The sequence below is a fragment of the Daphnia pulex genome, chromosome 9 (genome assembly GCF_021134715.1).
Source record: "Daphnia pulex isolate KAP4 chromosome 9, ASM2113471v1".
Lineage (NCBI taxonomy): Eukaryota > Metazoa > Arthropoda > Branchiopoda > Diplostraca > Daphniidae > Daphnia > Daphnia pulex.
The window spans coordinates 177554-190852 of record NC_060025.1 but is presented as its reverse complement, the minus strand read 5'-3'; the positions used below and the strand labels follow the sequence as shown (position 1 = coordinate 190852).

At 39.1% G+C, this 13299-nt stretch overlaps 2 protein-coding genes and 4 long non-coding RNA genes across 6 annotated transcripts; 2 read left to right on the top strand and 4 right to left on the bottom strand.

The window, feature by feature from the left end:
* The first annotated feature begins 332 nt into the window (after positions 1-332).
* Positions 333-1087, top strand: LOC124201940. Its single transcript, XR_006877802.1, has 3 exons — positions 333-400; positions 505-594; positions 699-1087. It is a non-coding gene; the product is annotated as an uncharacterized LOC124201940 (long non-coding RNA).
* Positions 1088-2756: 1669 nt separating this feature from the next.
* Positions 2757-4196, bottom strand: LOC124201939. The gene is made up of 4 exons (XR_006877801.1): positions 4103-4196; positions 3915-4016; positions 3728-3848; positions 2757-3318 (listed from the first exon to the last, which is right to left on the bottom strand). It is a non-coding gene; the product is annotated as an uncharacterized LOC124201939 (long non-coding RNA).
* Positions 4197-4729: 533 nt separating this feature from the next.
* Positions 4730-6026, top strand: LOC124201938. Its single transcript, XR_006877800.1, has 3 exons — positions 4730-4789; positions 4854-5103; positions 5905-6026. It is a non-coding gene; the product is annotated as an uncharacterized LOC124201938 (long non-coding RNA).
* A 334-nt stretch (positions 6027-6360) lies between these two features.
* LOC124201937 lies at positions 6361-7720 on the bottom strand. Its single transcript, XR_006877799.1, has 4 exons — positions 7550-7720; positions 7339-7478; positions 7065-7281; positions 6361-6654 (listed from the first exon to the last, which is right to left on the bottom strand). It is a non-coding gene; the product is annotated as an uncharacterized LOC124201937 (long non-coding RNA).
* A 432-nt stretch (positions 7721-8152) lies between these two features.
* On the bottom strand, positions 8153-13292 carry LOC124201932 (nucleolar protein 11-like). The gene is made up of 9 exons (XM_046598193.1): positions 12982-13292; positions 12870-12920; positions 9993-10112; positions 9723-9935; positions 9525-9663; positions 9174-9460; positions 9051-9117; positions 8384-8970; positions 8153-8322 (listed from the first exon to the last, which is right to left on the bottom strand). Exons 1-9 carry the CDS (start codon positions 13111-13113, stop codon positions 8200-8202), a joined length of 1719 nt encoding a protein of 572 aa, XP_046454149.1. The 5' UTR covers positions 13114-13292; the 3' UTR covers positions 8153-8199.
* Positions 10184-12863, bottom strand: LOC124201934. Its single transcript, XM_046598195.1, has 2 exons — positions 11962-12863; positions 10184-10461 (listed from the first exon to the last, which is right to left on the bottom strand). Exons 1-2 carry the CDS (start codon positions 12696-12698, stop codon positions 10374-10376), a joined length of 825 nt encoding a protein of 274 aa, XP_046454151.1. The 5' UTR covers positions 12699-12863; the 3' UTR covers positions 10184-10373.
* Positions 13293-13299: the final 7 nt, after the last annotated feature.

Below are 13299 nucleotides of genomic sequence, written 5' to 3'. Positions count from 1 at the left end.
TAATGGCGATTTCATTAACATCTTTCAATTTTTGCCCTCACATAGACTGTGATGTCAATAGGTAGGGTTAAACAAGCAAATGATTACTTTAAAATTTAAAGGTCATTACAAAATTTGCATCATTTTTGAAAAAGCCGCAATTATTATTCTTTTCCAGATACCCTGGTAGATAAAACACTGGCACGCCGAATCCATAACAAAAAAAAGTTTCAAAACAAAACAAAAAAAGTTCCACCGCAACGCCATCTAGCGGTCAAATATGGAACTACATGCAAAAATTACCTTTTCTTGCCACCAAAACGCGAAATTTTCTTTGCTTATTCGATCGTCAGCAGAACGTGAGAAGAGGAGTCAACAGTCAACGTTAAGCTAGCTTCGAAAATTACCATTGAATTCATAGGTAAACTCGAGTGATTTCGTGTGCAACTTGTCGGTGATGTGCTCTATTAATCTATTCCGTGTATATGTTATTGGATAACCTTAATGTTTTTCATCAACTTACAGTCAGAGGAAACGTGAAAGTCGTGTAGCCACCGTCAACTATTCTGTTCAAACTCATTGTATTCTACTGAATGTGTCATCGAAATGATACAGGTAAAAACCAACACTAGCTTTATTTCATGCTAAAACATATATTGTTCTCATGTTTCATTAGGATTAATCTTAATTATATTGGCTGTTTATATTGAACTTGCTAGATCACCGACCCCAACATGGACTCTCATTCCGTCTTCTAGAGAATCTTTGATAACTGATTGGTGGTTTGATGTGTAAGTTCACTTGTCATGTTACTGAACTTTATTAATTGCAGTCTAATATGAATTTTTGTTTTATTTACAGGTTTCTAAATTGGCATGACTGACTTTATGAGAAGTTATTTCCTTTCAAGATAAAGGACTCACAGTCAACAAGATTCCTTGTTTGCTAACCCGTTATTGGCTGCTACCCTTGAATCTCCCTATTTGTCAACAACAAAAAAGAGGTTAAATATTGTGATCATGCTATCATCATTATAAGTTATGTTTACATTGAATTTAGAGAAATTGTCATACTAATAGCAATTTTAACGATTGTTTTGTTTCTTATTTAGATATGGTCTATAAGACCAAATGTCTTGTTGTCACTCCAAAACAAGGCAATTACCACACGTTGAACGCGGATCATTCGTTCTGTCATCGAACTTGACTCATTCCATCTTCTGGATTGCTTAGGAAAGCTGATTGGTGTTACCTGTGTAACTTCATTGTCATGTCACTAAATTTAAATTTTGTTTACATTTTGTTTCTTGATTTAAGCATTTAGGTAATGACCGAGAAGATGCGGCCTACATGAACATCTTTTAAGCATCATTCGACTACCCAATCTGCTTCTACTACCCTGCTGTTAACATAGCACGGAGTTTTACCCTTTAGATTTTTGGATGTTCGCGATGTGTGATGGCGTTTCCTTGGACGAGATGGTGATTTTGGCGAGAAAAATATTGCGTGAGTATATACTTAAAACTGTTTAATTATTCTTTTACTTATTTTTAAAACATTTTTTTATTTTTTTATTTACAGGTTCTCACCTTCAGGTTCCTAAATTTGCATGACAGACTTTATGAAAAGTTATGTTCTTTCAGAAAAGTCAACAAGGTGTCAAGGTCCCTAGTTTGCTAACCTAATGGCTGCTACCCTTGAATCTCCCTAATAAGCTCCTTACATAGTCCCTCTTGATTTGAGGTATTGCTTTTTGTCGCTACAGTCTTATTGAAAATTATTGTCATCCAGATTAAATGTTGGTTCTGCTTACAGGGTAATCCTTCACTACTGATCATGGACTCCGTGAAACTGAAAACCGACGAGAGAATGCTGTAATCCAAGACTGATAAATTGCGTAGTTAGATTAAATTACAAGTGTACAGTATTTCTGGGCTCCCTTCTTTTCTGTGGCCCCGTTTCCCTAACTAACCACTAACCAACGCCCGCCGGTGGTCACTCACCCGCTGTGAAACCAGGAGGAGGGGAGGGCTCTGGTCGAACGGGGACTTGGAAGGCGCATGATCTGAGGGTCATGAGTCTAACCCGGAAGCCTAGTATGACTAATCGCTCCCCAGTAAAACTTGCCTCGCACTCTTCTCTCCTCTTCCATTTCCAGGTAATCTCCCTGGATCTACGCCGACACTGCATGTGCGAGTTTTAGCAAGCAATCCGCCACCCAATTTGACAAAAAGTGATTGTTTGTTTTCACAGAAATTGCGTCAGACGGTAAAAAAATTTCTAGTTCAAAAATCTCATGTAAAAATTAGCATCTGGTCTACTGGTGCAAATTCCGGTTCATTAAGCTTGATTAATTTAGATGATGTGTTAAAAGCTATTGTGGGTAGCTAAAAAATTTAACTAATTCGCTTTTTCAGAATAGTTTGAAGAGAGATCACAAGAAAATCCAAAAATAACAAAGTGATCTAAAACCAAAATATTCAGAAAAAGTGGATTAGTTCAATTTTTTAGCTACCCACAATCACCTAAATTAATCAAGCTTAATGAACCGGAATTTGCACCAGTAGACCAGATGCTAATTTTTACATGAGATTTTTGAACTAGAAATTTTTTTACCGTCTGACGCAATTTCTGTGAAAACAAACTATCACTTTTTGTCAAATTGTGTGGCGGATTGCTTACTAAAAAGCCTCGCACAAAAAAAATAGTCTTGAACCGGACGCTCTGTTTAATAAATTGTTTATTTTGCATGTGTTCCGGAATTAAAATAGTTTACACAATTTTATACAATGGCATTTTATTTATTTACATATAAATTTGATAATGGATACACAACAATTGTGTGAATTTGATGTTGTAGATTGTGAGGTTTTAGGAATGGATGTAAGTGGATGTGGGATTTGATGCTGGTGCTTATGGGGTTTGAGGGATGGATATGTAAGTGAGGAAGGTATAGGATGACAGGAAGGTATAGGTTAACAACAGATTTTATCACCAAGTACTGCATATTCATTAAAAATATACCTCACTTCTTTTAGTAAATCATAACCAAATACCCCACCCCAACTTCCTCCTCATTCCCCCATGCTGGACATGTTTATTATTTGTTTGACATAAACCTCCCCGTATTACTATTTTTTTTGTTCCTTCTCAATATGTAAAGGTAAACTGCAAAGACACAAATAGCAATCAAAGACAATATTGGATGTCACTTCTGTAGCACAAAACCAGCACCTTGGATGCACAAGGAACAGCAACTTGATGTAGATATCTTTCACCACCATAGGCTGCAACAACACGCCACATTGGACAGCAACACCACTGCTACGTAAACATGAACCTATAACCAAAGTAAAATTAATCTTCAGTTTCATTGGAAATGCTGTATGAAATTTTAAAAAAATATGCTACATATCACTTCAAATATTCAACCCAAATATTATATGGCAACTTTATCTTATACCTATCGTGGAAACTTGAATTAATAAATTTACATGAAACTAGATGACTGATTTAAATACAAATTCATTTAAACTTTAAAGGATACTCTACAGTGGAACAAATAAACAAAACTTCTTTCAGAATCTGCCTTTCTTGCATATAACAAACTCCCCTTAAATAATCCATAACAGAAAACAACCCTGAAGGAAGCTGTTGACTTGACGAAATCCCAAAATGTTAAAACTAACCAATGAATGCAAAGCTTAATCACATTTTAATTAAAATCTATAACTGGATAAGATTGTCACCTTCAAATAGTGTATGTGTTCATGATGTTCACAGCAAAGGTAAATGTGACTTCCATGCAGCCTACACGATTTGATGGAAGTCCTATATTGGATGGCTTAAGTTCCTTTAATTAAGAGGTGCCTGCATTCAAACATTACAAATGTTATGATCCACATATATTTCAATCAGTTTAATTGTTAATTTTACCTTTGTAAAAGCACAATGTTACTCAGCTTCTCGACGTGGTCGACAGTATGGTTTCCAAGTCTTTCAGCATCAAAATTCGTGTCTCAGCCAAAAACATGGTGCCTACAACAAAAACAATTTTGTTTTTTTAATTATTACGACTAAATCCATCAAGGGAACTTCACACATTGATGGGTGGACCAATTTACCAAATTCGTCAATCACTTCAATCAGGCTCTGAAAAGAACGACTGTCTTCCATGTCTGTCTGTGACTAACTGTGCATTATTCAAAACTCGTACTAGATGTCGCCAGTGTCGTCGATGTTGTTCTTTCATGGTGAAACGAGGCGAAATGAGCGAAACAAATTGTTGCTAATTTATACTTATTCCTGTGATTTCAAATACCAAATTTTACTTCGTATCTTATGTAGGTTTATCTTTACCTATTTTTCTTATTTTTATATTGTACCAACTTATTTCTTCAAATTCTAGATGCATACTGTCAGTCATTCCAACAAGTTGACTACTTGACTTAGTGCTCAGTCAATTTCCATCCATTAGATGCTGCAACAGCATGTTTGTTGTTTCCGCTGATTTTACTTTGGTTTAGAAGACAACCCAGCTAAGAGATAGGTAGAGTTAAATTTCTTACAGGTAAATTTGTGTTAATTTGTAAATAACGTAGAGAATTTCCTTGTCCCATTTCCCCTTAGAGTTTCAGTGACATGAAGAGTGTGAAGTGAACCACCTATCACCACGCTACTGCAATACTTCATGACACTTTCTTTAGCATCAGGAAATTTATCTCAACATGTGGAGTAATGCTGTTGGTTGCTGTGAATTCCATTTTCACGGTTTTGTCATCATGAACTTTTCAGTGTGCTTCTTAGAAAAGGTAAAGATTGATATGCTTTATTCATTTTTATATTTTCATTTATGTAAAACATTTTTTTTTACAGAGAACGCAGTTTCTTTGTGGAATCGTGTGGTCATGGCACGGATATTCTTGAGCCAACGCTGGCTTTTGTCCATGACCAACGTTCTGCTCCATCCTTATCTTCCCGGCGTAAACTTTTCCAGCTTCTGCTTCATCGCGTCGTACACAAAAATACAACTTGTCTTGCTTCACTGACGAGTTGGAACACTTCAGCCGTCGCTTCCGTGCCTCTGTTACACACCTGCAGTCACTCACCACGGGATTATGCCCAGGTACCCGACAAGGCAACAATTTACTTATTTTCGTAGATTATCTATTCCAATAGTATACTTACTTGTGTCTGTAATAATTCCGAAATCAGGCCCTACTTGCGCGCAAACGTATTGTTACTTAGACGTTTTTTTTCTAACGCTAGATGGCTTTTCAGCTGTCAAAATAGTCAGTTTCAGTTACTTTAAAATCTCTTTAAACATTTATTGGCAGCTGTTGTTTTGAAATTTTTTAGTGAAAACTGACGATAACTATTCCACCAACAAAGCTCACTTGTTAGATTTTTAGATAATGTATTTTTCTTCTACTTCCGGTTTTATCATTTCAGTCAGTAGTTCAGTAAATATTCATTCCACGCACAAAAGAACCACAAATTCGTGATCCTCATCAAATTTGTGGTAAAGTTCATGTTTGTTTTTGTACGTTTTCGTACTTCCGGTTTTGAAAATTTTCCTGAACTATAGTTCAGGAAAATTCTCGATTTTGGCAAAATTTTGGATTTCGTTTAAATCATACCTAATCGACCCCAAATTTCATGGAGATCACGAATATGTGGTTTAATTTGACGACAGCTCAATGGTTGAGGCGCTGTGGTTACTTCCGGTATACTTCCGGAAAATTTTCAAAAAACTAGCAAGTGAGCTTTGTTCTGTTTACAGTTCTAAATATTGCAAGTTTGATTTTAAATTTAAAAAATTGCAACTTTAAATCTTTGAGCCAAAAAACCTGACTATTGTTTCTATCTGTATTATGTGACTTTTATTGGCATTTCACTTAATAACAATTGTTTTGTCTTTATTCAGGAAATGCAGAGGAGACGTCGAGAAGATGAACACTAAAAAATCTCCGGTATCACCAAAATGTCAGCGCGGATCATCATTTGTTGTTAATATGTTGTTGTTTGTGTTAGTTAACCCGTTGACTGTCACGCCTTTGTTCCCCCCTACCTCCTTAGCACGGGCCTCCTAGAGGCCTCCTAATAGCGTGCATTCCATCTTCCACTGTCAGCCGGACTTGTCAGCAATGGCAAGTCCCACCTTGGTCATGGATCCTTCAGACATGGCGCGTAGAGAGTAGAGAACAACCTACGGGTTGTATGGCGTGGCAGCCAACAGGTTAACTAAAGTGTAATGTATGTATGTATGTATGTATGTGTGTTATTGTAAAAAGTGGTGGAATTGTGGGTGGAGGTGGGACAATAAAGCAATTCCTTTTAACTTTTTTGTTTGCTGTGTCTCTTAATTTATAACAAAATCATATTTAGCACTTGACTTGTGTATTTCTTACAACTTTGAAGTTTTACATAAGTTAAAGGCAGAAGTGGCTGATCATCTCCAGACTCTTTAAATAAACTTCTATCGACTTCTATGAGGAACCAAACACTATCTGCAACTCTTGTGGCACAGCAATTTCAGGAGAACTCCAGCACAGCTACTTCAGTTCTTTTTCTTCAATCCTGTATCAGCTGCATTATGACATCTCTCAACTGGAAACAAGCTGCAGAACCACTGCACATTGAACAGCATAGGCATAGCTTTAAGTATCACCAAGTCCTATGGGGAAAAAGGAATATTATTTTTCCATGATCAAACTTAAGATGCAAAAGAAATTGTGTAAAACAAACAACATCAGACATTTTTTCCAAGATTCCATTGGCAATTGAAATTTTAAATGAAGATTAAATCCCAGGAAAAGAGAATTCTGTACATCTAATTCTGAAGTGTTAGAGAAAGTTTGCAATACAGAGTGGAAATTTTATTCTAGTTTGAGCAGAAGAAAGTGTTAACTCAAAGGAAGCTGATCGCTATCTCTGATATCTTTCACAGAAACTATTAGTTGGAAGCCAGAAATAGCACCACTTATTGTCTACATAAGATCAGAGTTAACTTGTCAGTTGAATTTAAAAAAAAAAGAAAAGATGCAAGACTTCCCAAGTTACACCCAATACATTCAATTAACTTACCATTTCAAAAAGTCTTCCTGCAATGACACTTCACAGGATAACACCAGCTCAATAAAATGCATGCAGCAGCTGCAGCTCAACTTGACTCGATCACACCTTTCACCAGCTGGCTGCAACAAAACCACTATGGCCATGATGCCAGCCATGGAGCTAAGAATTTGTTGAGTTCTCACATTCTGCAACAGTTGAGCAACGGGATCTCCAACCTGAACACCAACTAATAAAATCTATAGCATCATTGCTGGGAAATTTATCAACAATATTACTCTACTACCTCTGTAGTGTTTCTGCGTGAGATGAGACGTACATCCAAACAGGTACAGCTAACAACGGACGACATTTCGGCGAAATGGAAATCAGTTTCAGTCCACGTGATCGATTATTTGGCCAAGTGGAAATTATATGCCAGATTGCCTGTAAATTCACACAGCAACGTCTAGGATAATTACATTAATTACATTTGAGAAATCCAAACTAAAATTTACCACTAAATTTCAATGCTGAAAATGTAGATAGACACCTGCAATTCCGTAACGAATTTGGAGAACCTTTTCCCTTGGCGTTTTGGAACAAAATGGCGAAGATTCCGTCCTCTCTCAAAGACACTCGCGTCATCTGGCGGCTGGGGGACAACTTTATTTTAGCCACCTACTGACGGAGCCAAATATTTAGAGAACACGACACACAAGCCACCTATTGGGTACGTTTGAAACTAAATACAATAAAAAATCGAGATAAAAGAGGCGGGAAATGACAAGCAAGTGATGTCATCACGTGTCTAGGCGGGGCTTATTGCGGTAGAGAATACCCAGCAGTGATTAGAGTGGCTATGACTCCTAAAATGAGTCTATGACCATGTACCAACGAAAACCCGTACAGAAAAACTTCTAGTAGTTGGAAACAATCAGCAACTTCCTTCCCATATGAAAAAAAAAACCTGTATCCATAATTACTACGGGGAACTCATAACCGTAAACGCCAATCAATAAAATTTTATCTCAGATATTCACATTTCTGCAAAACCAAATTGAGGGAAACAGACAATAAGCTTTCATAGAACATGATAAATCAACTTCAAAAACATCAACTGAAATGAAGAGCTATGTATTAAACATTGATCAGGTGAAAATGTTCACTATAATAGTCTCACAACTTCAATGGCATACCAATCTTTGCGTCGGTTCTCTGGAGGCCTTCGCTTCTGTTCGAGCAACGTAATTAAGGGCTCTGATTGCCCCAAAGAATCCAGGAATTCGTACTGCAAAAATCCAAATAAGTTAAAACATTGAAATAAAACAAACACATTTTTTAAAACTTACACTTTCGCCAACAAGTTGTCCGAGTTTTTTAATCAACTGTTTAACCTGATTATCAGTTCCGGCGATCAGAAGCTCGTGATGATGAGCGTCTAAAATGAGTGAAATCCAATCAACAAGCTGACTAAAATCTGGTTTACTAGTCCTTGTATCTCCAGTAAATTTGCAGTCCTCTAGAAGCTGGGCCAAATATTCCAATAGTTTAATGGTTGATTTGGTAGTCAATTTCCTTCTTATGTGATTAAGAAGAACGACATCTGAATACGAAATGGAAAGAAGAATCTCCAGCATTTTGGATCGGCTGTCTCCTTCGCTAATAGTTTCCTCCAGAGAAAAATTTAAAAGATCAGCTTGCCATTTCTCCGGCAAGTCTTTGACAGATGACAAGAGAAGGCAAATGCCGTCAATGTCCTTGTCTTCTTTCAAGGATGGAAGTAATTCGTCAAAAATACGACCACTGCAAGCGTTCGATTCCCACAGCGAGTTGGACAATTTGCTTGTTTCAATTTGACGGAATATTAATGGATTCGGGATGGATGGCTTCTCTGACGATCCGCCCCATGCAACAACTTCAGGCTTTGCACTAGAATCTGTGCAAAATTAATCAATCAAAATAATTAATTCTCTAATTAATAACATTTTTCTTCGTTCGAGATCACGATGTGATTACCTCTGACTTGTTTGCTATCAATCAAATTCCAAAGCAAAGAAGGTTGAAGGACATAGGGGACCACAACCTTGAATTCAAAAAACATTTTTAACTATTTCAGGAGAATATGAGCGATAAACTTACCAAGTTCTGAACAATGCAGAGAAGCAGGACATTGTTTGATGGTAGGCAATACAGGTGAGGTGGATCACAGAAAAATTTTAATTTTCTATTGGACACACTCATGCCAAACTTCAAATCAAACAGCAATAACACGGCTCCTTCTTCACTCACATCCGCACCGTAAATGGCGATATGAGTGGAATCCAACATGACCATTGCTACAGGACTTGTAAGACAAATCCCACTTAGGTTATAAGTTAACATGATGGCTCCCTGCTCAGAATATTGGACCAATTCTCCATCAGACCCTGTTGTAAAACAATGAAATTTAATTTAATCACAATGTTCTTTTACCATGTACAAGAAACATACATAGTACAAGAATGGTGACAATGTTGGCATTATCATTAACCACAGCCATTCCTACATTTTTGCAGTTGGCACCTTTGGTCAGAGAGAAATTCAGATTCCCATCTGGTGAGCCATCACCGGTCAGACGGACATAATAGACCTAGATTATATCCAGTATATAAATAACATTAAGCTTCATAGAAATTGATTAAGATATACCTTGTTTTTAGATGTAAACAGTATCAGAACTGTTTGATCTTTAACTCTTTCAAGGTAGGATTTGGAAACAGTTTCACCCTGTTCTAGTAAGTTGGGCTTGACATCCTTCCGTTTGGTTAAGCCAACTTCCAAACTTTCACTGTAACCATTATCGTAGACAATGATGGATGATTTCCCAGGGGAAGAGTGGATAGTGTGAATATTTGTTGTAAACTTTAAAATGCAAAACAATTATTGCTTGCCCATTAACCACAAATATAGCAAACTTACTGTATGCTTCTTGACATCTTCGAGGTTTGATTCTTCTTCATTCCACATGCAAATGTGTTTCCTATTCAATACACATACATATTTGTCATTGATTCCGTTATAGACACTTTTCGATGTAATTTGTAAATTGTTCGAGCGAGCTTTAGCTCGCGATGAGCAATTTGGATTGTTGGGGGAATGGAGTGAAGACATTGACTGTGTGCGACCTCTATATTTCAGCTGCTTCTCAGCAAACAAAAGAACAACAAAAACGGGGGATAGGTGAGAGATGGCGCTCAGGTGGGCGGACCTTTCCCTTAGACACATCAGAATTGGAAGCAAAAACAAACTGTGGATCTGGCTTAACGGAAAATGTGTAAGGTGATCCATGGTTCAAATGGCCTATTTGTTGTTGTTGTTCTGATCGCCTTTATTGGCGGGATTGGGTGAGCCACGGTCGAAATTGGATCTGCGGCTATCATTGTTGTATCTAGCAAAAAGATAGAAGGAAAGAGGAATTAGTGGGCCGTCAATAATCGGATGCTGCACCTAATTCAAGTTAAATAACATAATGATAACGGGAATGAAGTGGGCGGGATGGGTGGTTAGAAGACAGTCAATGTCTTCACTCCATTCCCCCAACAATCCAAATTGCTCATCGCGAGCTAAAGCTCGCTCGAACAATTTACAAATTGTCGGTAAATTCGTTCGACATTGACTGTGTCTTTAAAGCAAGATATAATCAGATATAATAAGATATAAGATAAGACCCCCTGATGGTCGACAGTTACCAACGCCTGAAAATTGGAGCTCGTGGGAGCCCTGCTGGACTGTGTAACATGGATGCGCCACCAAATCGGCATTTCGTCTAAAAAAGGCGTCAATACTCTTTCATACGAATAGTTGTCGGAGGGTTCCTTCCCACCGTGCTGCAGCTCTTGCTGGAACGAAAATTAACAAGGAAAAGCTAATACCTCCTTGACGCCAGACAACAGAGAGTTGTGGTTCCGTTGCTTACACCAACTGCTCCAAGCGACCTCAGCGGACTGGTATGCAGGGTGCGTATTCGATCGAATTGCTCCCAGTATGAGCTCGATAATTTCCTTCGGAAAGGTTCGTTCTTCCAGACAACTCCGGAGAACCACCGAGCGATAAAACAGATGGATTCGTTCCTGTCAATGGATGACCCTCCCCCAACGGGGAGATCAGCCTACTTGGATGGGAAGAGAAGGAGCGGAATTTCCGTTGCTAGCTCTATCAGGGACGAGAGGTCAGTGGTGTTGCTAGGGCAATCTCGGCTAGTTTCCTAGTCCTTATTCGTTTCATACTGCCCCCCTCCCTTCTTTAAAAAGGATGCATCCGACGCCCTGGACAAATCCGTCGTCGGGAAAAATGAGCGGACGGCCAGATGTAAAATCTGCCTTTGAAACCACCCAAGAAGGACTTCTACGAGCCTCTTGTAAACGTGCCGAAAGCGTAAATTGCTCTCTTGACCTGATCAGATGATCATCCGGTTTGGAATCTAAGGGGATCCGAAGAGCACGGAAGTGTGCTGGGGCACTGCTATACCCGTGCGCCAAGATTAAAATCTCATCCCAATAAAGTTCGAGGCGAAGGTCGTTCTTCCGCAGGAAGGTTACCACTCCCCTTACTAGTCTGGTGAACGCCCATCACATTGAGTTTAAAACGAAGGAGGGGGGGCACGAATTCGAAGAAAACGCCCCCATTTAAACTGAAGGAATTTCAAAAGGCCTTCAAAAATAGGAAAAAATTTGAGACCGACAAGTATGAGTCAATCAAGTTCAACTTGGTGAGCCAACCCGCTCCCAAATAATTGGACGGGATCACAAATAGAATTTAGTTGTAGATATGGGGCCACCGTTGACAAATTCCACCGATCGAAAGCCGGTCTTGACAATTTAACATAAAAACGCGCTATGCGTCCAAGAGAAAAAACCCATAAAAGGAAAGGAGACTAGATTGGACATACCGAGATCCTTTAAAATTGGAATAGCGACCGCCTGAAGATGAAGGGGGGTGGCTGAAATCGCGATTCGATTGGCGTTGATCATGACCACCTTTAGATCCGGGCGCGCGAGGGGCTCCCGCGTTTTCGAGAGCGTTCAGAGTTTTCACTTGCTCGACCAGGGCCTGGGTGAACTTCGGACCGAAGAGGTGTTCTCCACCCGTTGGCAGGACAGCTTTGTCGTCTAGCAGTCCAATATTCTGCGGGTAGATTTGGGCCAGAATGTTGCGGCGTCGCGCGTTCGTGATGTCGTGGTACACCACCGCCCAGAGCTTCAGAGCTGTTTTGACCGCCTTGGCGTCGGCTCGGGATTTCTTCTTTTTCTTGAGCCGACTTGCTAGAAACATGATGGGCTTGACTAAGTCAAGGATCTTGAAGGTTTGGTTCCTGTAGATTTTCTCGATTGGGTCGATGTTGACCTTGGCTGCCGAAGATGACTTAACTGCCTTCAGCCGGATGTAGAATGCATCATCTAGATTGGGGTTGATCAGCAGGTCGGCGTTCTTCTTTAGTTTGGGTCTAAAGGCCTCTCTAGCACTTTTCGCTCGAGTGTCATCTAAACCCGATACGACCCAGTCGGCCAAACTAGCTGACTTTTCACTTGAGAGACGAAATTTCTTTACGCCTCCTCTTCTTGATGAGTCGGAGCCTGAACTACTAGAATTTGAGCTAGAATCGCTTGACTGTTCGGGATCCGACATGATGTTTGCACAACGAGAGCGAAAAGAGATCTGATGTGTCTAAGGGAAAGGTCCGCCCACCTGAGCGCCATCTCTCACCTATCCCCCGTTTTTGTTGTTCTTTTGTTTGCTGAGAAGCAGCTGAAATATAGAGGTCGCACACAGTCAATGTCGAACGAATTTACCGACAATCTGGTTTGATTGTCTAGTGCTCCAACTTTTTAGGGGCTTCTGATCTGACAGCTGCAATTAACAAATGACAGGGTCAAAAAACAAAAATTATCTTCTGAATAATAAATCATACCTTTTGTTTAACAATAATATTAGGCCCAAGAGTAACAAGAATCATACTTTCTTCTTTGTCAGCACTAACCCCAACCAAATTTTGAGCACCCAAAAGTGGACACAAAGTGTAGTGGGGTTTAAATGTCGCCATTTTCCAATGGAGGTTAGCTTTCTTTAAAACTCCAGTTTCTTTCCTAACAAAAAAAAATGTGAAACACTACAAAACCACGATAAACACCGTGATTATAACACGTCTTGGTCAAATTTTTCGGTATCGAAACTCTAAGACACACGTGTTGGCCTGTTCAGTATTTAGATGGCCGATCGCTTGACATGT

Coding starts and splice junctions, on each gene's coding strand:
- LOC124201934 (XM_046598195.1), bottom strand. CDS start 12,698: ATGTCGGATCCCGAACAGTCAAGCGATTCTAGCTCAAATTCTAGTAGT. Junction 10,462..11,961: donor TCCAATTTTAAAGGATCTCG/GTATGTCCAATC, acceptor TCTTTTTGCTAG/ATACAACAATGATAGCCGCA.
- LOC124201932 (XM_046598193.1), bottom strand. CDS start 13,113: ATGGCGACATTTAAACCCCACTACACTTTGTGTCCACTTTTGGGTGCT. Junction 8,971..9,050: donor TGATAGCAAACAAGTCAGAG/GTAATCACATCG, acceptor AATTTTGCACAG/ATTCTAGTGCAAAGCCTGAA. Junction 8,323..8,383: donor GACAACTTGTTGGCGAAAGT/GTAAGTTTTAAA, acceptor GGATTTTTGCAG/TACGAATTCCTGGATTCTTT.